Source organism: Thamnophis elegans, chromosome 1 (assembly GCF_009769535.1).
Source record: "Thamnophis elegans isolate rThaEle1 chromosome 1, rThaEle1.pri, whole genome shotgun sequence".
Classification (NCBI taxonomy): domain Eukaryota; kingdom Metazoa; phylum Chordata; class Lepidosauria; order Squamata; family Colubridae; genus Thamnophis; species Thamnophis elegans.
Window position 1 is genome coordinate 78246333 of NC_045541.1, and position 26709 is coordinate 78273041.

The 26709-nt window shown below is 38.0% G+C and overlaps 1 protein-coding gene across 1 annotated transcript in view; it reads left to right on the forward strand.

Annotated features, from left to right (window-relative positions):
- The first annotated feature begins 7409 nt into the window (after window positions 1–7409).
- The window catches only part of MUC5AC (mucin 5AC, oligomeric mucus/gel-forming), an 81500-nt gene continuing 62200 nt past the window's right edge, over window positions 7410–26709 (forward strand). Inside the window, 14 exon segments of the mRNA XM_032212770.1 lie at window positions 7410–7496; window positions 10554–10664; window positions 15606–15677; window positions 16244–16303; window positions 16306–16362; window positions 16365–16503; window positions 16689–16803; window positions 19602–19692; window positions 21895–22004; window positions 22234–22432; window positions 22435–22449; window positions 23066–23143; window positions 23146–23193; window positions 24916–25048. Of these exon segments, the coding sequence (XP_032068661.1) occupies window positions 7463–7496; window positions 10554–10664; window positions 15606–15677; window positions 16244–16303; window positions 16306–16362; window positions 16365–16503; window positions 16689–16803; window positions 19602–19692; window positions 21895–22004; window positions 22234–22432; window positions 22435–22449; window positions 23066–23143; window positions 23146–23193; window positions 24916–25048 (1262 nt within the window). The 5' untranslated portion in view covers window positions 7410–7462.

Here is a 26709-nt window from a genome sequence, read left to right on the forward strand (position 1 = left end):
GCTATGACAATGAATAAAAGAAGTTTTTTTCAATAAACAAGGACATCTTGACATAATCTAGGCATATCCTACTCAAGATTAGGTTAAAATTTTCCAGGCCAGATATTATTTACTGTAAAGCCCTGAAATAACTAATAGAAAAGTGCTATTTACTCACTATTAGACTAATATAGCAATAGCATAGCAGTTAGACTTATATACTGCTTCATAGGGCTTTCAGCCCTCTCTAAGCGGTTTACAAAGTTAGCATATCGCCCCCACAGCCTGGGTCCTCATTTTACCTACCTCGGAAGGATGGAAGGCTGAGTCAACCTTGAGCCGGTGAGATTAGAACCGCTGAACTGCAGATAACAGTCAGCTGAAGTGGCCTGCAGTACTGCACCCTAACCACTGCGCCACCTCGGCTGGTGGTTTCTTTTTTAAAATTCAGACAATTTGGTTCCATTTGCTTTTGCTTTTCTAGGCTCCAGGATTTGAAGTTATTCATTCTTAATGAGAAGGGAATGGAAAATCTTTTTATAATGTAAGATTACTGCAGGTTTCAACTCTTATTTTTAACTCAAGTGAGCCTAAGTGCACTCCATGCGAAAATGAAATCACACATTATGAAAACATAATTTCCATGTTTAACCTGAACCTCCTCTGTGGGATAAGGTCTAAAACTTTAATTGCAAATCTCTTGAGTAGCGTTTGTTGCAATGACTAGTTCCTATTATCATATGTGGTGGGATGTTTGAGTTTCAACTCTATTAAAGTTATACACTAAGGGTTTATTTGCAATTCCTAAACCATTATTTCATAAAGTGTTACTAGACAGCTGGAAGCCCAATCCAACCTATCTGCTTTAAGTGTTTTTTTAACATGGATCTTCTTTCTGGAATATCTATGGATCCAAAGCCTCCCTGGTCTGCCTCTGCTACACACCTTATTTTCTTCTTTTATCTCTCCCAGCAAGAGAAATCTAGCATTAAAGAGATAAGATTGGCCCTGCATTGTGTCGTTATTTTGCAAAGAGAACTGGTTTTTGCAATGAGCCTTAGGACTCCAGAGTGTGATGGAGCCCATCAAATGGCTCATTTGGTTGTTGTCACCAGAGGATGGGTGGGGGGTTACAGTCTTTTATTGCTTTCTTATTGGACTTTTATCCTTGCAAGTCACCTGGAATTGGACAGCTATATAAATTTTCTTAACTAAATACATTAGGGAGCAAAGAGTTGATCACATTTCTGCCACATTCCCCAAGGAGGTGTTAATGGAATTTGAGATCAGATTTCTTTCTCTCAAGCAAAGAGCTCTCTCTTTCATCTCAACACTTCTAGGGCCTCTGGGTTATCCATCCATGGATCCTATCTATAAGGTAAAGATAACGGTTCCCCTTGCACTATATGCTAGTTGTTCCCAACTCTAGGTCTAGCTTATCTCTGTTTCAAAGCCGAAGAGCCAGCACTGTCTGAAGATGTCTCCGTGGTCAGCATGACTAAACGCTGAAGTTGCATGGAATGCCTTCCCACCAAAGGTGGTCCCTATTTTTCTACTTGCATTTTTACCTGTTTTTAAACTGCTAGGTTGGTAGAAGCTGGGACAAGTAATGGGAGTTCACTCCGTTATGTGGCACTAGGGATTTGAACTGCTGAACTGCTGGCCTTTCTGACATGCTCAGTATCTTAGCCACTGAGCCACCATGTCCCTATCCAATCTAATACAGCATTTCACAATCATCATAGGTCTTACTGAAAAACTTTGCCTTCAATAATTTTTATGCCACTACTTCTTGTAATTTTCAATGGAACATCACTTCAGTTTATAAATTAAAATTTTGACTTGCCAAAATCGTTCAGTTGATGAATTAAAATTGAGCTTACCAAAACAGATTTGAGTTGGGGTGGGGGGAACAGTTTTGTGCTGTTCACCCCCTTTCTCAGAAGCAGGTCCCAATTGTCATTGATAGGAAGCAGAGGTTTGGCTGTGGCTCCTGCTTTGTGGGTGATCCTGGGCTCAGTACTCTCCCAATTGCTTTTGAACATCTACATCAAGCTGCTGGATGAGGTAATCCATCACCATGGGATGAAGTACCATCAGTATGTACATGATACCAGTTGTATATCTCTGTCCTGAGTGAACTATGTGATGCAATGATGTATTTTGTGGTGCTTGGAGGCTGTGAAGGATTGTATGAGGAATAGCAGGCTTCAACTGAACCCATGTAATACAGAGTGGCTGTGGAAGAGGAGGGTCCTCTTCATCTGATTCTGGGGGTTTGCCATCCTTGATCTTTGATAGGATTGCACTGACCCAGATGAATGTGATGAATAATCTGTAGATTCTCCTGGATTCACAATTGCTCAGGTGATTCACCTTTGCTCAATTTCATGCCAATTGTTCTCCTTCATGGTTCTGGAACACTTCTTTCAATCACTCATACCCTGGTCATCTCCCATATGGATTATTGCAATGCACTCTACATGGGGCTTGAAGAGTACTCAGAAGTTGCAACTGATGTAGAATGCAGTTGCATGAACAGTTTTGGGAACTCTGAGGCTGTTGCATGTAACACCTCCATTGTGTAACCTGGCATTGGGTGCCAGTTTGCTTCCAGGTCCAATTCCAGATGTTGGTTACCACTTTTAAGGCCCTTTATCACATGAAACCAAGCTGTTTGAGGAACTGTCTTGTCCCAATTACATGAAGAGTGGTTCTGCCAACTGGCCTGGGGATCAAAGAATGGTAGGAAATTTTGGGGGGGGGGTCCCTCCACCTTTTAAATTCTATATTTAATACTGTTTTAACTCTGTTAAATCTGAAACCATCTAGAGTTACTCAGATATTGGAGAGCGGTGGTGTATACATTTGATAAATAAGTACATTTTGTACTTCAATATCCACCTGTGTAAAGGTATTATTTGGGGGGGGGGACTGTTAGGAAAAGAATGCAAACCTATTAGATGCTTGAGGCTCAAAAATGAAGCTGCTTGACTGTCTAAATAAAACTTGACTGAAAATGCTTTCTGCTGTCTTTTAAGCAAATAAAATGTGGTGGGGGGAGCCATGGAAAGCTGTGTGGGACTTCCTTCTTTCAAAATTAGGTAATAGCCTTCACATGAATATAGTCCAGGTCAACCTTTTCATTCCGGCCAGCTTCTGTAGTGATGAGATCTCATGAGAAAGAGAGGCAGGGTCATCTTTCATGCCAATATCTGCTAGCTTAATTACTGACATTTCACCCCAGTATAGTTTTATTTTCTTTCTGCTATGATCTGCAACAAGAAAAGAAACCTAGACTACAAGGCCATTAGAGAGATTTGGTTAATTCTCCAAAGTCTGAATGTCCTAATCTATCTTACTGATCATCATGGGAAATGATTATTGAAAAACACTGTTAACATTTCTTCAGCTGAAAAAAAAATGTAGACAGATTTATTTTTTTCTCACAATAACAGACATATTATTCTTAAAACAATATTAATTATTTTATCTTGCTTAATGTAAGCAAAGAAGGCAAGATCTCTTTTGTACTGTGTTAGTGATACACCATTTTCCAAAGCATTGATAGTTTCCTTAACAGGGGACCTGAAGTAGATGCAACTTCCTATGGAAGGGTGTTAATGAACTTGATTAGCATTTATAATATTTTCATTTTATTTACAAATGACAGGATCAACAAACTAGAGGAAAAGGTAGCCATGTCTATTGGTCCTAACTTTCACAGCTGGGATTGGAAATAGAAAGGTATGCCTCCTCTTTAATTGGTTTTTTCCCCCTTTTTAGTACATTCCACACATATGGTCTCAGAGAGAGCACTTGGGTTAACTATATAGTTTCACTTAATATATTACCTGAATTTATCTATCAAATGATGCACCTGTTCTACCTGATTAGCAGGTTTGCCCATTAATCCAACTTGTTCAACTCCCAGGTTCAAGCAATAATCAGAGTAAATGGCTGACATGTCAGAGGAAAAATTGGTTTTTACCTTAACTTTACTTTGTCTAAATAAAAAAATAAGCAAACTTTTCTCCCGCAAGGTCTACATTCCTTGAGAAAACTGCTATGGCCACAATATGCAATAGTTGGGTGAGATCACAAGTAGGTGGAACTGCCCATCTTCTCTCTCTCTCATCTTCATTTGAAATTAGGCCAAGGACTACATGAAGTGAAACTGCGAAATATAGTTGGATTTAACAGCTGGAGGTTCACTCCCTGTTCTATGTAGAGTGAAGGCAATTTTCAAATCATTTATGCTCATTAGTAGCCAGTCTCCACTACCAAATAAAGGTGTTTCATTCCAGAAAAGTTTTACTACTTGATTCTGAGCAAACTAAGTAATCTTCAATGAACATATGGGTATAAGTGTAACCCCAGCCCTGTAGGTGTGCCTACCACTAGCAAATAACTACTTGGTTTTGCTTATTTTAGGATGAGTGGCTGATTGAAAACAAGTAACCTGGCTCAGATGTAAATATTGAACTCGATTATTTTGTTTGTTTAGGATAGTCAAGTCTCTCAACTATGCCATAATCTCCCCCTCACCGCTTTCCAGTCACTGGAAGCATTCTTAACAATGTAATTTACAAAGTCATTGTTACCGAGTCCCATTTGTTTGAACTGCAATTCTTTGTCTTTGCTTAGTTCTACGCCAGCCTCATAGGTTTCCTCAACTTTGTGAGTAATTATACCTACAGTACATACTTTTTTATATTATCAATTGTTGGTGTGTGTGAGAACATTATTTTCTCTGTCACTTTGGAAAGAGAAAGTTGGGTGTGGTATGATTCTCATTACATTTTCTAGTTTAAAACAAATCCATGACATGGAATGAAATTTCTCTTTGGAGTTGAGCTCTTTTTGGGGGATTTCATGGAAATGTGTGGATTTTCCTTTCTACTAATACAAAGTTGGTTTACCATTTCCTTCAGATTTTTTTTAAAACTTCCTAATCTACATTAAAGCCCTGGGATTCCTGTTGATTTTCGATCCCAATACTTACTAGACCTGAACCATCTCAGCTTTCTGGTATCAGCCACATTGGGCCAACAAATTTAAACACCTCCTAGAATCATGAACAGGGCTGGATCTGGGAAATTTGAATCCTCTTCTTCAGGAAGAGATAGAGTGTGACAAGAAGGACCACGTGAAATTCATAATCTTATGTAAAAAAACCAAAATGCCCAGTATGGACTACTAGTATTGTTAATAAATTCATCTTTTTAAGATGAGTTATTGCAAAAGTGCAGAACTAATTTAACCAAGTGATTGAGGAAAAGAGTAATAGCTCTTTACGCAAAGCATAGAGTAAAAACCTTTACATTCTGCATATACTGGAAAACCTGCTTAGCCACCATGAAACTGGAGGGTTTAGACATCTAGACAAGCACCTGAATGGGATAAATGCATATAATTTTATATCTAGAGCTATAGGCAGAGTTTCCTCTGTCTTTTCTTCCTAACGAGCAGCCATAGAGACAATCAACACCAAAGTACCATCAACACTTAAGTAGAAACCAAAGATTCTTGAAATTAAATTTGTTTTATCATTATTTTTTAAATGGCAAAATCTCAAATCTTACAAGAGTCACATGGTTAACTTTGCAAGATATTGGAAAGTGACATTGTTCAACATCTGTGCCATCATCTGAGATCCTATAGTGTTCCCTGTTAATTGCACAGACTACCAGCCCCTGCTCTGATTCAGGTACTATATTGTAATATGTCTGGAAAGATACGTTTACTGAATTATTGTATTGATCTATACAGAAAAGAGCAACAAAGATGATTAGGGCACCAGAGGCTAAAACATATGAGAATTGTGTATGTTTATTTGGATAAAATAAAGGACTATATGATAGCAGTGTTCCAATATCTAAGAGGCAGACCAAAGAAGAGAGGGTGCATCAACTAATTCTCCAAACAGGACAAGAAGCAATGGATGGAAACTAATCAAGGAAAGAAGCAATCTCCACTAACAGAAATTTCCTGACAATTAGAACGATCAGTAAAACGACTTGCCTCCAGAAGTTGTGAATACTCCAACACTGGAGGTTTTAAGAAGAGATTGGACAACCATTTGTTGAAAATGATGTAGGCTTCCTGCCTGAGCAGGGGGTTGGACTAGACCTCCAATGCCCCGTTTAATGTTAAAAAAATTAATTTACATCGCGGTTTTTTTATTGGTTAGTAGCTGCACAAGGTTAATTAAACGAAATTAATCCAAGTTGCAGGCTTGGGAAGCTGTTGTTTCCCTATGGGAAAACCTTCCCTAGCATACTGAAGTAAGGTATTTATTTATTGTTTGTTTATTTATTATTTATTTATTTGGCTGTTTGTTTACTTACTTACTTACTTACTTACTTACTTACTTACTTACTTACTTATTACTTACTTACTCACTTTTTGATATTGTTCAGGGTCTAAGAGCCGAGGTGGCACAGTGGTTAAATGCAGCACTGCAGGCTACTTCAGCTGACTGACTGCAGTTCTGACTCAGCCTTCCATTCTTCCGAGGTGGGTAAAATGAGGACCCGGATTGTTGTTGGGGGCAATATGCTGACTCTGTAAACCGCTTAGAGAGGGCTGAAAGCTCTATGAAGCGGTATATAAGTCTAACTGCTATTGCTATTGCTATTGCTTTGTGGTTTTGACATAGTTTCCTTCATTCTTCCCCTCAGTGAAAATTCAATTATACCTTTTCATATATTGTTTTCACCCTTACACAAAACCTTTTTAAAGACATTATCTAAATGTGGCAATTAAAACATCTACATCTCTGTTAATTTAGCATTTGACCTAGGTTGCCTGGAAGTTTTTAAGGAATCTTTAATCTTTAGTCTCTTTCTATTTTTGTTCTGTAATAGTGTTCTAGTGACTGCTACTTTCAGCATGAGTATTTATTTAAAAGTTATTTAGAACTTGAGTATTAAGGATAGAAACAGCCCACCCAATCTTTACGCGTCATTTAGGAGTAATATCTGTAGTGTTTCCTCCTCCCGTTTTTCCTTATTAACAAAATTCCTGAGAAGGAAGTTGGGTTAAGCAAAGGTTCATGACCCAAGGTCATCTGGTGAGCTCCTGCGGCTGAGGAAGAACTTGAACATGGGCCCAGCCTCTTTACCATTACTCCACCATGACTCTCAGGAAGGGGAAGATCCTTGAATTGCATCTTCTCTTTAACTCTATTAAGTGGCAAAAAAACGTTGTGACCTTTGCTTTTCATTTCATCTGAGTTTCTTCAATGGCCATAGCAACTCCAAATAAAGTAAAACAGCATCCTCTCACAACCTGTGCACCTGCTAAAGATTCTGAAACTCCACCTCTCTGGGAGCTTGTGAAACTATCTGGGAACTCAGCCAGAGTCCACACGCCTGCTATATAGAGGCATCAAAAGACAAGTGGGTTCTCAGAAGCCCATGGTACATACTGCCAACTCCCCAGGCAGGATGGGGACAGGCAGGGGGACCCGAATACCACTATGGATACTAAGATCATCTTAAGCCATCAGAAAGGTAGGAAACTTTAAGAGAAGTTCATTTCCTATCATTTGGAAGACATTCAGCAAATGTTTGGCTTCTTGAAGGTCTGATGCTTTTACACTGTTTTCTTTGCTTTGCCTCATTAAATGTTATCAGGACTTGAAAAACACTTGCTTGAGTTTTCCTATCAATCGCCAATTCCAGCTTGCATTGACACACTGAGCAGTATTTTGATGGATAAAAATGCTAGAAAGAAAAGACAAACCAGTCGTTAATGGAGCGGGTGCATTACAAAGCATAGAAAATTAATTCTCTCTTTTATGTACATTTTTTTTCTGCAAGAATAAATACTGTTTCATATGTGAATGTAGAAAGTTACAAATGTAAGAAGGTTAATAAGGCAAATAAAAACACTGCATTGTTTAGGTGGCTTGTAATAAGATTGTTAAGTTCTTGGAGTCTATTGCAAAGTTCATGCTATTTTTTATTAATTAGAAATCCAACATTGAATTAATTGCATTTAAAATTGTCAGCCATTCAAGGAATGTGAACTTTATGGCCTCCTGGGATTGTGTACTGTCCTGTAATTTATCAGTCATTTTTGAAATAAGGAATAGAACTTTATTTCATATGATCTACAGAGACAAGATACTCTGAAAAGATTATGTTCTGGGTGTTTTCCAAAGCATCTAAGTTCATTTCCTAGAGAAAGTCGGGATGGGAATTATGAGGGTCAAACTGTTCAAAACTTTACAACATGTAAAAACTGATTGAAACCATGACCAGAAATATTTATCTTAAGCAGTATCTCTATATATTATATTCTTGTGAAAATACTATCCAGTTTTCTTCCATCCCTTTCATACTTGAAATACGTACAGCTCTCTTTTGAAATTTCAGGGGCTTTGATTATCAATAATTATGATTAATAATGCCTCACAATAGACAGAGCTGTTTATGTAGGCTACATGGAATGTGCTATACTGATACTTTAGCAGATCTGCCTGAATTTAGATTCCATTGCGTACTGGACAAGTAGCATTAAGATCAGTGTTATTGCAAAACACTTTTACACAGTTTCTATTCAAGGTACTTGTAATAAGATGGTAGGAAGTTTTCTAAGTGATATCAAAGAAGAAAATGCCAGTAGTTCATATTTTAATATGCTTCTGGTTCAGCATAAAATTCAGGACTCATTGTGATAACATTGCATTTGATTAATATCAAAGAATTTTGATTCATTGCATTTAGATGGAATGAAATCATTAGAATCTGTCAACACTAACATTATTCATTTTGGAAAGACAGAAATATCATCCCATTCTATATAAACTAATAACACACTGTAGACATACATGCATATCCACCATAGTCAATTAATAAAATATATAAAATAACTTAAATTGTAAGCTATTTTGTAGTAACAATTAACTTAAAATAAACTACTAATGTAATATGCATTATGAATCAGTTCATGGGTGTACATATATATACATATATACTATATTTAGAATGTTCTACAATTCTGGCTATTTCTTTATAAGAAGGAATAGAGCGAAAATATTTAGCAATGTAGTGTTCTATAGGAGTAAAATCAGTTGAAAATGTTTAAGTTTAGGGGAATGGTTGACTAAAAGGTGACTCAAACTAGTAAACTTCTAAATGCTCTTAAGAAAGAAGTTCAAGAAGGTGTTTCTCCCTTCTCTAGTACTAGAATAAGAATAATCAATGAAATACACACATGACAATTGAAGAGAGACTAAGGAAAGTATTTTGCCACCTGGCACACAATTATGGAACATGATGTTACAAGTCAAAAGAATTGTCATTGTCTTAAATATGTGTAGACTTCGATGTTCAGAGGCAGAACAAATTAAATTTCCATTTGTAGGATGAAAACAGAGAAAGGGAGTCCATTAACCCTGTGCTACTTAGAGACTTTCTAGAAGCATCTTGCTGAGCATAACTAGAAAGGTTAATGCTAGACTAAAATGTATTACTAGTGTGGCTCAAGTTTTGATACTGTTGAGTTCTAGATGGAGACAAGCAAACTTCATCTCTCAAAACTTAGTTTTATAACATTTTTAGATGTTCTACATATTGGTTATTCCAGTTGGCTATAATTACTATGATCAGGTTCATGAAGCAAAAAGGAGAAAGAAACAACTGTCTTTGAAATATGTTGTATTTATGACCATTAATGCCAAGAGGGATTGCAAAAATAATAACTTACTAAATATGTGCCTTACTTGGTAGATTGTTTCAAGACTCATATATAGAGCAGAAAAACTGAAATCAATAGGATTTTAGTGAATTTTGACTGATGGAAATTTCATGGATTTTAAAGAAGCTGCCACATATATGTTGAAATGCATGCACACCCACAGCAGAGTTGCACAGGCAGATTTGTCATACATGAAGGAAGAGAGACAGAGAGACACAGAGAGAGAGAGAGAGACAGACAGACAGACAGACACACACAAACACAGAGATTTAATTTGGAGGAAATACAAATTGCCATACTTGTAAATATCAGATCAAATTGATCTGCTACTTCTAGGATATTCAGTGTATTTTATATGCCCAGTGAAAGGATAGGGTTTTCAAAATAATGAGGCCAAAACACTGAAATACTTCACAGAACATTTCTCTAGAATGCCTTCCTTTCTTGCTTTTAGACAGCAAGTCAAAGAGCCATTCTACAGCTGTGTTTTTGAAGGAGAAATGAACTGCCAAAAAAGGAAAATATTTGTAGTTCAGGGGTGGAATGAGGGGTCCTTGGTACTAACGGTGCTAACTAGTTTGGATTGAGAAATGTCTGCAAGAAAACAACCAAGCTCAGAGAGCACGAAGGACCCCTCAGAAGTGAACTAATTATGACTTCAGGCACTTGTTTTCTATACTGTTTTCTCTATTTCACTGAATACGTTTAACTGCTTTAAGTGATGATTGATGAACAGAGAAAATAAATATCCCAGAGAATAAGTAAAATACTAGATGGACAATAATATTTTGCAGAATTGTTGCAGGTGAATTTTTCTTGTGAAGTCCATGACCATTAATGCTTTGCTTTTCTAATTATTGCTGCAGTACATGCCCAGTTTGATTATCAGCAATCCCAGTACGAGGACCAGCAATCCCAATATGTGGACCAAGAGCCTTTCCCTCCTGATGAGCAGCAAGTGCAGCAGACACATGACTGTAGGTATCTGTAACATGATGTACAGGGCAGAGCAAAAAGGTGAAAAATAAGACTGCATGGCCCCGTTTCCATTGGTCTTTCAGGAAGAGAAGCAGATTTTGCAGATTGATATCTTTGATTGAGCAACACGATGTAGACACAGAAAGCATTGGGCGTCCTCTTAGAATAGCACCCTGATGAAAGGAGCAGACTGATTAAAGCATGATTAAATGATTAAGACCTGGAGACAAAAGCATATGAAGAACCGTTGCAGGAACTGGATATGGCTAGTCTGGAGAAAAGGAGGACTAGGGGTGACATAATAGCAGTATTCCAGTAGTTGAGGGGCTGGCACTAAGAAGATTAAGAGATTAAGATTAAGAAGAGAAGGTCATTTTATTTTCCAAAGCACCAGAAGGCAGGACAAAAAAGAATGGATGGAAACTAATAAAGGATCTCTCTCTCTTTTTATTCTAAAGCAATTTTAGAACTAAGGAGAAATTTCCTAACAGTGAGAATAATTAACTAGTGGAACAAGCTTGCCTTTAGAAGTTGTGGTTGCTTCACCACCATTTTTAAGAAAAGACTGACAACTGCCTGTCTAAAATGTATAGGGTCTCCTGCTTGAGCAGGGGGTTGGACTAGAAGACCTCCAAGGTCCCTTCCATCCTATTCTGATTGAGCACAGAAGAGAGAAGGGGAAAGAGCTGTCAGACCAACAAGGAGGCATCTCATTCAAATCACTCTTATCTTTACACAGTGGATCTGTTGTTCACAAAGTGTTTCAGAATAAGGCACTAGCGTAGCCAGTAAGATCCAACCCCTTGCCAAAACAGGCCATTCATACAGAAATGGTCATCCAAACTCCACCATCGGCACTTGTGCCACCAGGAAGTTATTTTTAAATTAAAATTTCCTAATAAATAACTTTCACCATCCCCATCTCTCCTTTTCCTCATTCTGTAATGTGAACTCATTGATTTGAGCCAACAACAACAACCTACTACTACATTTGCTTCATCACCTACCCATAATACCCCTTCAGATGTGAAGATGGCATCATATCACCTGTTAATCATCTCTCCCTCAGGGCCAAGGGAAGTGGAGTGGAACAGGAATGTGGGCATCATCCAAGGTATAAGAAGGCAAGAACTTACAAACTCTATTAGAGCTGAGCATTGTTTGAGCTCAGCTGGGCAGAGAATCATAAACCCGGGATTTGACAACCATCTGCTCTCTCTTAGTAAGGCTCTTTAAGTGAGATGAAGAAAAAGAAGGACTAAGTGGCAAGAAGTTTAGCAGGAAGGCAGTAGAAAAGAGCAGCAACAGTTCCTTCCATCATCCTTCCCACACATATAGAATATGCTATAAAACTAAGAAGTAACAGATTAAAAGAGTTGGAAGGCATCTTGCAGGTCCATCTAGTCCCAACCCCCTGGCCAGGCAGGGGACCTTATATCTGCCTCTACCTAGGATTGAACTCACACAGTACCAGGCTCAAAGTATCATTGAGAAGAAGCTTACAGCCCGTTTTCCTCTTTGCTTGGGAGGGAATATTTGGGGATATGCTTGCAAAAGCCAGTCAAACAATCCTGTATTCTTACTTCTCCCAACCGGTCCTTTATCGGTGTGTGTGTGGTGTGTGTGTGTGTGTTGTGTGTGTGTGTGTGTTAATTGGCAGCTGTCCAGCACACCAAAAGCAAAGCTGTTGGCCTACTTCAAAGTTTACTGCTTGCAAATAATTATACATCCTGCAGCTGTTCTTTCCATTTAAAATGAAAGTGGAATCTTCTACATGAGAGTTTGGTTAACTAGGAAAAACAGCAAAAGATATGTTTTTTAAGATGGGGCATTGCTAATAAAATTAGGTTTACGATGAAGTATTGTTCATTTTCGTCAGTTAAGCAGTATACTTACAAACCACACAGGTATTTAATCTAAATCTGTATTTGAATATCTTGTTAAACAAATATATACTGTGTATGTGTGGATATGTAAGCAATACACCCATGATAGTAAGTAATTTACACCAGTGATAGTGTTATGTAAAATTAATTAGCCTTTGGATCTTTGTCATTATATCCCTTCCAATTTAGAAAAGGAAATTTTCAAGTCTGTTTTCTTTGGCTGTAATAAGAAAGGTTTGGATAGAACTGTTACAGAATCATTAAAGTTGAAGAAATTAAAATATAAATGAGGCATGTACTGTACCTGCTATAATACAACATTTAAGATATGTCTTTTCTGGGAAATAGATGGATTTTTTTTCTTGGTTCAGTCCTAAATTTTCATCAATATTATCCACAAATCTAAATCTAATTATCCAGTTAGTTTTTCTCACATGTATTATTAAAAAAAAAAAACCCACCATCAAGATGGACCTTAAAGTAGTTTAAGGCATGCATTTCAGAGGTGATTTGCTCCTGGTTCATCCCAGATCGAGCGAACCGGCAGCGGCAGGAGACTCCGCCCACCCATCCACCCCGATCATTGCATGCATGCGTGAGCACGAGCGAACAGGTAGCGCCGGGATTTGCAACCCACCTCTGATGCACTTCATTTAATTCACTTTCTATACAAGATTGAAATCAACTCAACCTGAAGCTTCCATTAAATCATTAAACCTTTCACCATATAAAAGCTATACTGCCACAGTCATGTGCTGTCAAATAGTGAGGACTGGTTTTTCAGTTTATAGATAAGTGGCAAACATGAGTTGCTTTGCAAATGGAAGGGTGGAGAAATCTTGCGTGATTCTTATGTTAAACAGATTAAGCTGTGATGAAAAACAAACTTGGGATGGCAACTGCTTGTTGGCAAGCAGCCGCATTTAACAGCTTCTGGGTGGATTAAGGCCACAGTGAATGAACAAATAATTGAAAATGCTTGGAGCAGTGTTTATGCTTATAGGCCTGATCAATATTTTCAGTTGTTGGTTTCTTCCTGTATTTCTGAGAGAAAAAATATAATTTTTGTGAAAAATATTGACGGTGTTAGTCTTAATATTTCTTTTTTGTCAAGTTCTTCTCTCAAATTGGCTGGAAACCTTTTGGTGCCATAAAGATCTAGGGACTGTAGGAAGTTAAAACCCACCCCTGTCCTAGAAAATGAAATGTTTTAGGAAATATTAAAAAGGCAGAATATTTTCCCTAAAAAGAGAAGTGGAAACTCAGGGAGGCAGAAACTCTGCCCCTCACCTTTGTCAAGGGATCATTAAGACTGAGCCAGTCTATTCTACGTAACAAAGGTAGGATTAACCCTCTGTCCATCTCACCACACGGCACCTGGGAAGATTACATTAGCCAGCAAGGCAAACAAGCTTGGGTCTCAGGACAACCTACAAAGTTAGCTAAAAACCCCGCCCCTGGGAGTCTGACAACCAGTCAGAATGCATTTCTTATACAGGGACAGGAACAGGAAGTGGGGCCCAGGAGAGAGTATAAAACGCAAAGACTCTCAGCATCTCGGCCCTTTTTCTTCTTCACCCAACATCTTGAAGCATGTGACCCCCCTTTTCAAGCTTGTCAACAAAGATTTTTTAAAAAAAACATTTTATTAGAATTTTGGAATACAATAGAAGTAAAAACAGGAAATGGAAAAAAGGAAGAAAAATGAAAAAAGAAACGAAAACAGAATTTGGACTTCTACCCTTCTTTCTGTTATGTAATTGCCATCTGCACAAGAAATATTCTTTAAAGATAAACATTTTGCCAAAATTGAAATACTGTTCCACTACCCATTTATAAAGAAATTTAAGTGCAGAAAGGGATTCATTCTTTCCCATTTTGATATGGATTGCACAATGGAAAGAAAATGTTTGCCAACATGGCTACTTTTATGTAAGACATCACTTTCAGAATTAAGCTTATTTATATGAAGACAAATTCCCATAATTTTAGCACTCTATTTTTTTATTAGAAAACTTTGTTATAAGAGGTTTCATACTAGTTATGTGCATATTTATTCAGCAAAAGATCCCACTAAATTCAGAGTAACTTAAATATTATTAGGAAATTCAGAAAGTTTTGAATTGTCAAATGTATTTGTTTATTAAATAAATAAATAAATAAATAAATAAATAAATAAATAAATAAATAAATAATAAAAAATAAAAAATAAATAAAAATAAATAAAATGCTGCCCATTTAGAGACAACTCTGGGTGGCTTACAAGCATTAAAAATTTGTAAACATTAAAAATAAAACAGTAAACAACAATAGTAATAATAAAAAAAGGAGGAGGGAAGCATGAAGTACCTCAGGGAGAGTTAGAGTCCTCTCTTAATCTATAGCCACCTTCGGAGTGGTACATTCCTAATGGGACCCAGGCCAGGTTGCAGAACCAGGTTCTCAGGGCCTTCTGGAAGGTCTGGAGGGTGGGTGCAGATCTCACCTTGGGAGATATGATGTTCCAAAAGGTAGGAGCCATCTGGACCAGTGGTAGGATTCACTTACCTTCCCTACTGGTTTGCAAATATGAGCAAATACGCCTCGTCTGCACAAGCGCACCGCCTTCTGTGCATGCACAGCGCTCGCACATTACATTGGGGGGGTGGGTGGAGCCTCCCGCAGCTGCCACTACTGATTCGCCCAAATGGGAGAGAACCAGTGGAATGCCACCTCTGATCTGGAATTCAATTTGATGAAGAAACAAAATTATTCCTTTAACCTGCACTGTAAGAATTGCACTGTATTATTTGGAATTCCAGTTCAGAATATTCCAATTACTCAGCTAATCTGAGAATGAAAGATCTGCCAAAAAAATATTTATAAATATTAGAGTTGCCTTGAACTGCAAGATAGATGACAAATAAATATGATCATAAGAGAAAGAAATAAACTAATTGTATGCTGAATTTAGAGAGATAAATGTCACTAGAAAATGTAATCATTAGTGAGGTTTGGAAATACATTGTGACATTGCAAAAATGTTTGTTCTATAATAGAATTCTTTTGTTTCAGATTTTACCACATTAGCTCCCTCAAGCCCTGTGAGCATGATCCCTGCATTGAGAACAACAATGGTTATCAAGAGTAAGTTGGTCAAAGATAATATTATTATATTGTTAAAAATAGTTTTTAGATTAGTCGCTCCATATGAATTGTTGAGTTCACATCAGCAATGAGATTTCAGAGTGAAAATAGAAGACTTTAACATTAATTAGGAACAGAGCAATCAAAAAGAGGGTGGAAGGGAAGGGATCTCAATGGCAATAACAATGAATAATCACACTGAAATGTTGCCATACTTCATGTGAATGATTGTATTCTAGAGAAGGCAGCCATTTGGTGTAATGGTTAAGGCAGCAGGCTAGAAATATGACTATGAGTTCTAATCCCACCTTAGGAACAAAGCCTTGAGCCAGTCATTTTTTGTCAGCCCTAGGAAGAAGGCAATGGCAAACCACTTAAAAAAATAGCTTTCCAAGAAAACAATTATTTGTCTAGGCAGTCTCAAGTAATTGGTTATGATTGAAGGGGTGGAAAAAAACATCTTAGAGGAGTGGATGAGAAAATAAATGGGTAGATAAGGGTGTGGATAGGTGGCTAAAGAGGATAGTCTTGAACAAAAAGTTTTACATATTACTTTGAATCCACAGCTGGAAACTCAGCTCATAATCATAGAGTGTGTAGCACTTGGGGCAATTTCCACTTCAAGACCTTGATGGAGATATCTATCAGTTTCCTGGACTCTGCAATTATGTCTTTGCATCCCACTGCAAATCTCTTATGAAGACTTCAATGTGCAAATTAGACACTTGGTGGTTGAGAATGTTACTGTTATAAGCCATGTGGTTTTAAAACTTGATGGAGTAGCTGTTGAACTGACCCCTAATTCCATTACTGTCAACGGAGAACCGTAAGTTTCATTATTTAAACAAATATATTTTTGTTATTTCAAAGCCATAAATTCCAGTCGCACCAGGGCAAAGAGGAGGAATGTCATTTCATATATTGTTCATATTTCAGTTTAACATTTGTAAATGAGATATTTCCTGTAAGCGAATTTCTATCACTTTCAATTGTAATGTGCTTTGTTTCCAGGGTTCAGCTGCCTTACAGCCACTTAGGAATTATGATGGAGAGAATCTCGGGTTATCTTAAGGTCCATGGGAAATTAGGAGTCACCATGATGTGGAATCAAATGGATAGCCTTTTGGTAAGAACCTATTCTAGAAATGGCAAGGAATCCCTACTATGGTTTTGGAAATGACTTGTGGATCTTTGCTTACACACATACATTATGTCTGTCTTTCTGTTTCTCCGTCCGTCCATCCATCCATACACACACACACCTTGTCTATCTGTCTGTCTGTCTATCATCAACATATAGAAAATTATAGACCCAAAAAAGCACCCATGGATGCTATTTTGCAATCAAACATTATTGACATGATGGATAAGAATAGTAAGTTATTAAATGTATATGCTGTTTAGGAGTTGCCTCCACAAACAGTTGTATCTTCCCAAATGTTTCTCAAAAAGTACCGATTTTTGCAATTGGCTTTGATACTCTTTGATTTGATTGAATCTAAATCTAGTACAATATAAGTGATCTATACATATGGATGCTTCCTTATTTACTCAGTGTTCTTAATTGCATGCCTGTTCTTGAAAATATCTTTGCTTGCACAATGAATAATTGTGCAATCATTAGATAATGAAAGTATAACTGTGAGGCTAGGACTATTAGATCTAAGTTTCAAATATTTGGATGATCACTTGGAAGGAAAAAATGGAAAAGTTTTCTATATCTCACTACTGTCATTTAGTGATAAGTCACATTTTGCAGCCCAAAACTAGGAATATTAATGGTTCAGTGTTTAAATAAGTCTGTTTTTAATGAAGTGTAAGGAGAGTACTAATTATTGTGGCAGTGTTGCACATTCTTTGTTGTGGTAGTTTTTACTTTTTATTTCTTTCAGAATTAAAGAATAATCCATTAACTCAAGGGGCTCTGTAACCAATTTACTGATTTTGTTGTCACCACCAAACCTTTTCCTAATTTGGAAACAAGTGTGTTTTCTCCTCTATCTTTATTTTTTTTTAAATGGGCACAGAGGTTATATAACTAGAATGGAATCTGAAGAACATACAGCAGAGCTCAGCAACCTCATTAATGTTTAAACAAAGAATCAAATGATTTTTTATTCCTAATGTTGAATATCAGAACCTTTCTCCTCTCAGGAGGAGAAAATACTAGCAAATGCCATTGTTCTCATGATGATTCAGAAAGTCTCCTTCTTCAAATCAGATAATTTAGTGAAGAGCTTTCCAAATCATCACAAGAAAGGGCCCTGCACAAAGGATGGAATGAGGTGACAAAAAGACATCCATGAAGGATGGAGCACCACAATAGGTGTGGTGGGGCAGAGGGTGGTTTTTCACTCCCTGAGGCACCCCCATGCAGTCATTTAATGGCATGCACAGTTGCTTAACAATTGCAACAGTTAGATCTTGGATTGCGGCCATTTGAGCAAGATGGTCATGTGGATGGCTTAGTAATGACTGCAATGAATTAAGACCAAAAGGTTGGACTTAGCTGCCATTATAACTAGAGGACTACCTTTAGTCTCATTTCATTTATTTATGCCCCAACTAATGAGGCACACCAAAATTGGGGACTGTCTTTTGTCTTCTATTCTGGGATGACTTCAAGGAAATGTTTGGGAAGGTTCATTTCATTGTAAACGGATCTAGTACATAATCTGAGGTTCTTCCTGGACTTAAGATTTAAGACTTAAGATTCCTGCTTGAGGGTAGGTGGCAATCATGGCAAAGAGGCCTTGCTCAACTTTGAGTTATGTACCAGTTGCATCCTTTCCCTAACTGAGAAGCTCTTATTTCTGTCACTCATACCCTGGTAATCTCCTGCACTGCAATGTGCTCTACATATGGCTACCCTTGAAAAGTGTTCAGAAGTGTTCAGAAGAATGTGGTGGCATCAGTGGTGGGTTTCAATTTATTTTACTATTGGTTTGCTCGTGCGCATGCCCACACTTGTGCACTCATGAGATGCTTCTGTGCATGTGCAGAAGTGTCCCGGTGGGTGGTGCAGCCTCCTGCTGCTGCCACTACAGGTTCACCCGATCTGGGGCAAACCAGCAGAAACCCATCTGGGTGGCATGTGCAGTTCTGGCTGTCTCTAGGAGTTGTGCCTGTAACATCTCTGTTATGTGAGCTGCCTGTTTGTTTCTGAGTCCAGTTCAAGATATTGGTTATCACTTTTAAGTCCCTTCACAGAACAGTACCATCTTGTCTCAATTACTTTGACCCAACCCACCTGGTTAGGTAGGGGAGATATGTTGTGATTCCTGGCATGTGGTTCAAGATTGGCATGCAACCATCAGGATGGTTGAATTTCCCTCCATCTTTTAGTACCATTTTACCTTTATTTTAATACTGTTATTTTACCTTTGTTTTTAATCATGTTTCTTTTTCTATGGCTATATGAATTTTAGTTGTAAACTACCCAGAGTCACTCAGGTGAGATGGGTAGTATATTTAATTAATTTAATCAATTTATTAATAAATTGAAGAAGCTTAATGGTAACCAAATATTAATGGCTTATGAAATAGGCTTGCTAAAATAAGTCATAATTAATATTAAATACAAAATATTGCTCAAAGAGACATCAGAACAAAACCTTTCTATCTTCAGTTTAATTGTATCATAGGGAAAGGGAGCAATGGCCTATTTATTTTGTACAACACTATGATTTAACATGAGAGCCAAAGGCAAACATTGGATGTAATGGGAATTCAAAAATAAGAAAGAAAACAGAATTCCACTATCAGACCTTAAACACTAATCCAAATGAACTTCATTTTAATCTCTAAACATGCTCATCCCTACACCTGTTTGCCAATGTTCTATATAACCTGTTGTTAGTTCTTAACTCTCATTCTTAAAACTGTAGATCTTCACTATAGTTACATTTTTTTGTCTTGTTTTAGCTGGAACTAAATGAAAAATATGCTAATCAAACTTGTGGCCTTTGTGGGGATTTCAATCAAATCGCTATCTACAATGAATTCATTTCCAACAGTAAGTGGCAAAAATAGCAGATTTCTGTTTTTATTGCTTTTGGGGTCACATTTCAATTCATTTGTAGGACAGGATTTATTTTGACAAATGCCACTGAAATATAATTGGTTCGACAACCTTAAAGTATGCAACAACAAGTCAAGTCAAGATGGCAATCAAAAAGGTAATGCTTCAGACATATGGTTACTGCTACCATCTTGACTTTTAGTTCCTGAAACACCACTGCTCAGTGAGTGGACTTTAACTATTCATAATGGGAAGAAGAGATTGGCCTAATTAACCTCATCATCTTGCCAAGAATCAGTTTGGTTTCATATCATGCTGTTGCAGAAATTAAGGGACTCAGACTTCGGATCAAAAGAAGTAGCTTTTTTGGTATCAAGGTTCAGAACAAGTTAGCCAAAGCAATCATCTATACATCTGAACAACCTTCTTGTGGAGAAGCATGCTCTTATAAGTTCCTCAAAAGTAGCCAAACACGGAAATGTACTATGACTGCGTTAATTGGTCAAATAATCTATAGGCTACTGTTGCTATGCAAGAAGCAGATAAACAACTTGTTTCCTCTCTTGTACATTGAGGTCACAGTTGACTTGCAAAGACGCATCTATGTTTCTAATAAAGCATTTGTGGTGACTGAACTTTAACTAAAAATACAGCAGGTGTGAGTTTCGAGGCTTGACACTTAGTCTTTCTATTTGTCTACAAGACTTAAAAATTATTCATTCTCTATATTTCATGTCTTGTCTCACTCTTATGTCCTTGTTTCACTTTATGTCTTAGTTTAGTTTAGTTTATTTATTTGTATGCCGCCCTTTTCCCTGAGGGGACTCAGGGCGGCTCACAAGTTAAGGGAAGGGGAGGACAAAACAAGTTATGAACATAAAACAATACATTGTTAAAAGAGCACACAACAATCATACCATTCGGGTGGGGTTAGGGTCTTTAGCCCCAGGCCTGCTGGGGCAGCCAGATTTTAAGGGCAGTGCGGAAGGTCTGGAGGGTGGTGAGGGTACGAATCTCTATGGGGAGTTCGTTCCAGAGGGTCGGAGCAGCCACCGAGAAGGCTCTCCTCCGGGTAGTTGCCAGATGACATTGGCTCATTGATGGAATTCGGAGGAGGCCTAATCTATGCGATCGGATCGGTCTAGTGGAGTAATTGGCAGTAGGCGGTCTCTCAAGTACCCAGACCCAATACATGAAGGGCTTTGTAGGTGACAAGTAGCACCTTGAAGCGCACCCGGAGAGCAACAGGTAGCCAGTGCAGCTCGCGGAGGATAGGTGTTACGTGGGTGAAGCGAGGTGCACCCATGATCACTCGCGCGGCCGCATTCTGGACTAGCTGAAGTTGCCGGATACTCTTCAAAGGCAGCCCCATGTAGAGCACATTGCAGTACTCCAGCCTAGAGGTCACAAGGGCACGAGTGACTGTTGTGAGGGCCTCCTGGTTCAGGTAGGGGCGCAACTGGCACACCAGATGAATCTGGGCAAATGCCCCCCTGGTCACAGCTGACACGTGATGTTCAAAAGTCAGTGTGGATCCAGGAGGACTCCCAAGTTGCGGACCCTATCTGAGGGGCGTACTATTTGACCCCCCAGCCTGAGAGATGGAACACTTGGCCAATTAGTGGGAGGGAAGCACAACAGCCACTCGGTCTTATCTGGATTGAGTACAAGCTTGTTAACCCCCATCCAGTCTCTAATGGCCTCAAGACCCTGGCACATCACGTCCATCGCTTCATTGAGTTGGCACGGGGCGGACAGATACAACTGCGTATCGTCCGCATATTGGTGGTTTTATCCCGTGCCGTCGGATGATCTCGCCCAGCGGTTTCATGTAGATATTAAAAAGAAGGGGGGACAGGATCGAACCCTGCGGCACCCCATATGTTAGGGGCCTAGGGGTCGATCTCTGCCCTCCGACAACACCGACTGCGACCTGCCCGAGAGGTAAGAGGAGAACCACCATAAAACAGTGCCTCCCACCCCCACCTCCCGCAGTCGTCGCAGAAGGATACCATGGTCGATGGTATCGAAAGCCGCCAAGAGGTCCTGCCTCAATGTAGACTGATGATCATTCTTGGACCTCTTTGCCAGATTTATATAGTAAAATTGCAGCCTGTGTCCAGACAGGGGTGTTGTTGTTGTTTTGCTAATCCTGCTTTGTGAGCAACACTAGATATGGCTTTCTGCTTATTGCAGATGTCCAGCTGACACCTTTGCAGTTTGGAAACATGCAGAAGATGGACGGACCCACAGAACAATGCGAAGATCCTGTCCCTTTACCTGGAGGCCAATGCAACCAGGAGGCTGTAAGGATTTGTATTTCATTTCATTCTCTATATGGGAATTTGGCTACCCCACCCCTTTCTTCTTCTCTCTTTCTTAAGAGCAATTAGAAGACAATTAAAACAGTAAAATCTTGAAAAAAAAACAAGCTTGTAAATATTAGCAATGCAGATCAATAATAGTGTAATAGCTTCCTGTGTTTATATATAGTGTCATGTTTATATCTTAGCAGCGCTAAATTCTTTTTTCTAGACCACTCTGTGCCAAAATATACTGACTGGTAATTCATTTGAAGCTTGCAATGCATTGGTTGATGTGCGTGACTACATTGATGCTTGCATACAAGACTTATGCCAATGTGATCAGTCTGTGACTGAAGTCTGCATCTGTAACACCTTTGCTGAGTACTCCAGGCAATGCTCCCATGCTGGTGGACAACCACTTGAATGGCGAACAACGATTTCTGTCGTAAGTATTAGTTCCAAAAGAAAACTCCATTCGTATGGAGAACTCTTTGCAATCAGTGCATAGAATCCTAAATAAGGCAGTTACAAACCACACAATAGGCCATCAAGATCAATCCTTTACCTAAGCAGGAAAATCCAAATCCAATTCAAAGAGATGCAACCTACAACATTCAAATATGGTTGAAGCAACTTCAGCTGATTAAGCTGGCCAATGGGATACTCGGAGTTTAGTGAGGGTTATATGCAGGAACTCTGCATATCTCCAACCAGAATTTACTGTTGTTATCAGTAAGAAGCTGGTGCTAATGTTTAATTTACCTTTTTTTAAATAACCGATTAGATTCAGCCTTTAAGGTTTGTTTAAAAAGATGTCTTTGTCCAATTTTATGTATCTAAAGAGCATTACTATGTTTCCCCTTACCTTTCTCTACATCATGTCTCCTTTTTTCCCAGACTGATAATAAACTCAGCTTCTATATTTGCCTCTCAGAAATTGTTCCATCTGAGGACTAAAATTTATTGCCAACATTCAATTTAAGGTGTTTTTTACCTCCAGAGAGAGAGAGAAAAAAAAGAGATGGGATTTCTAATGTCTCATTGATCATTTCTATTTTCAGCCACGTCTTGTCCTTTCAACATGCAGCATCGAGAATGTGGATCCCCGTGTTTCGACACTTGTACCAATTCTGAGCAGTCCAGTTATGTGAAGATCACTGTATAGATGGGTGTTTCTGTCCCCCGGTAAGTCAGTATCCATGCTCAATTGTTCATAGACTTGCAGTTGCTTGGCTGAAACATCTCTTGGCATTAAGAAAAACAAGTATCTTCTTCGTTATCGAAGTCACTACATGGAATTGCATTCCAGAAAGCATGGAAAGGAAAACAAGTTTGCAATAAACTGTTTGCTTCTCTGGCAGGTGTAAAAAACTTAAATTTCAGTGTTCTTGCAGGAAGGACCATTTAAAGGATAAAAACAAACACCTATTTTGTCTCCCATATGATTAGTTGACTTTAATTTGATTGGATTTGAGGCATTATGAAGATAATGTACGTAAAAGCCATTGGGGGGCAAAGAAAAATGAAAATTGTTTGAATTTTAAATAGTTATTGATTTATTTATGTATCTGAAGATAAAACAAACTTTAATCCTGGTTGTTTTGTAGTTTAATTTTAATTCTGTTTCTTGATCTACAATTGTATTGAATTTACAAATAGAATAGATTTGTTTGATTTAACAAATCAAGGAAATTGGCTGAATGTTAGAACACAATTAAATCTGTTCAAGAAGAACAACTATATGTATATATTTTCTTGCTGGAATTTTACTACATGGCAGCGTAAAAATCTGGTTCACCCTCATAAAAATATTTTTACCTTGTATTTTTGTCTTGATGCCGGCTTTATGAACATGGTAGAGATCTGTTTCTTTAACAGCTTTCCATAAATCACATTTATAGCAATTAAGGGCAAAATTCCATGTGATACTAGTGATAGGGAGGGAAGGAGGGAGTATTTCATCAGAATCACAGCATCTACAAATCTGATGCTGTAGAAAAGCTTTACAAAGAGTGGATTTTTATTGGGACCATGGCTTTTTTCCCAAACACCATGGTTTCCAGTGAAAACTGGTTGATTCCTGGTTGCCATAACATCACAACATGCTTCAGTGTGATCTGAAACCCTGCTCCAGATGTTGAAATAGTTCATGTTCTTTCCTGTATTTAAGGAAAATATAGCATATATTGATGACAAGAGTCACAGAGATTTATTACTGGGAATGATATAATGTACTCCATGTACTACTTTAAAATAGTGAAATGAGCATGAATAACATACATGTTATTATCGCGTGGTGGCTCTGGCTAAGACATGAATTTGTCAATCAGAAAGGTCAGCAGTTCGACGGTTCAAATCCCTAGCCCCGCGTAACGGAGTGAGCTCCCATTACTTATCCCAGATTCTACCAACCTAGCAGTTCAAAAGCATGTAAAAATGCAAGTAGAAAAATAGGAACCACTTTAGCAATAGCAATAGCAGTTAGACTTATACCGCTTCATAGGGCTTTCAGCCCTCTCTAAGCGGTTTACAGAGTCAGCATATTGCCCCCAACAACAATCGGGTCCTCATTTTACCCACCTCAGAAGGATGGAAGGCTGAGTCAACCCTGAGCTGGTGAGATTTGAACAGCCGAACTGCAGAACTGCAGTCAGCTGAAGTAGCCTGCAGTGCTGCACTCTAACCACTGCACCACCTCGGCTTTGGTGGGAAGGTATTTAGTAATTTAGCATTTAATCATGCTGGCCACAGTTTGGCATTTAGTCATGTCGGCCACATGACCATGGTGACATCTTCGGACAGCACTGGCTCTTTGGCTTTAAAATGGAGATGAGCACTGCCCCTTAGAGTTGGGAATGACTAGCACATCTGTGCAAGGGGAACCTTTACCTTTACCTTTAACATACATTAGTTATTTCTTGTTTAGGCACTGTGTTTGATGACATTAACAATTCTGGCTGCATCCCCATTTCGGATTGTTACTGTACTTACAACGGCAATTCTTACGCTCCTGGTACTTCTTTTGCCTCCCAATGCATTTCATGGTGAGAATGATGATTCTCTATGATTTAATAATTTTATTAGAGATGATGGGATGAAAAAAATAGGCATGTTATTGCATAGGTTGACTTGTTAAGAATATACTGGGCACAATTAGTAATGCTAAGAATGTCATAGGACTGTGAAATAATGTTTAATTATACTCATAAAGGGATTTCTTTTTTGAACATGAATTCCTTGTTGCTTTGCATGCTTCTGAACCCACCTACAAATTCTTGCTGTGTGCATGCACAAAAATAGCTGTTATTTACAAAAGAGTCTTTCACAAAGTTGAAAAATATAGAAATATATTTTTAAAAAAATGATTCATTTTTCTTCAAAATTTAAAAGCTTTACAAATTATAGATATTTATAAATCTATAGGTATATTTGATTGTAAAAAGGTTCATTATGACATTTAGTTATTTAATTAATTTAGGTATTGTCCATCTCGATCTCACTCCAGTTGGCTCATATATTGCCATATCAATTCAATATATACCAAATTGGATGTGATCCAATCACTATATATAGGCAGAAACAAAATTAATAAGAATGCACTCAACAAGGGACTCTCTGTATCTTAACTAAAAGCCTGGGGAAACAATCAAACACATTGTTAGAAATGTCATAATTCTATTTGACTTACATGGTGGCAAGCAAATACTACCAAATTTATTTATATTGGGTTTATTGAACCCTGGGTGTCTTATAAACCTTGTCATGCATTGTGTAAATAGGCAAATAACTGAAAATTAACTCTGTTGGTCTCTTTGGCTGCTCTTCATTTGAGATGCATATAGTTGACTGCATTCATTGTTAGTAACAGTAAGACCTAGTATTACCTTACATAACCTGAAGAACATTTGTGAAGATGTTCATCTGCCCAAAGAACAGCAAATCCCAGTTGAATGCATTTTTCTTCATTCCTACATTAGTTTACCACAAATCTGCTTTGCCAAATTGGAGGTCCTCTAGAGAGGATTGGAAGAGGAAAACCACGAGGAGGGGGAACATAAGGGGAAATTCCACTGCATGAAACTCTGTTTATATGACATTGGCTATAGTTCTGAGCATTTAACCTTCAACGTAGCCTATAACATTCTGTAAAATGCTGCCATGCCATAGCAGAGGTTCAAAATATGTGGGCATAGATAGCCTCTGTTTTCAGAGATGACTATCTACCCACATATTTAAAGTTTAAAAATCCCTGCCACTGTCACCTATTTATCAAATGCTGGAAGACTATTATTATCAGCAGTCAAATACTGAAGAAAAAGCTTCCGTAAATTATAGCAAACATTCAGAGAATGTTCTAGAATTTAAAGCTGGAATATATTTGTCATCCAAATCCATGATGTAGAATTTGGATAAGGATTGAGGAAAAGTGGGTATTCTATTAATAGAAGCCTAATTTGCAGGACCAATAGACTTCTTAAAGGCGCTTTAACTAGACAACTCCAAACACATTAATTTCTTTACCGAATGAAACAGGATTTTTAAAGTATCCCCTCTTACACACAAATGCTTCCTTCAGGATGATAGGAATTATACTGTTATGTTCATTAATACCCTGGATCTTTTAAAACATTAAGTAACACTGCAATAAAATCCTTAGTGAACATTCCATTTGGAACACCAATAAAAATGTATTCCTTAATAAAGG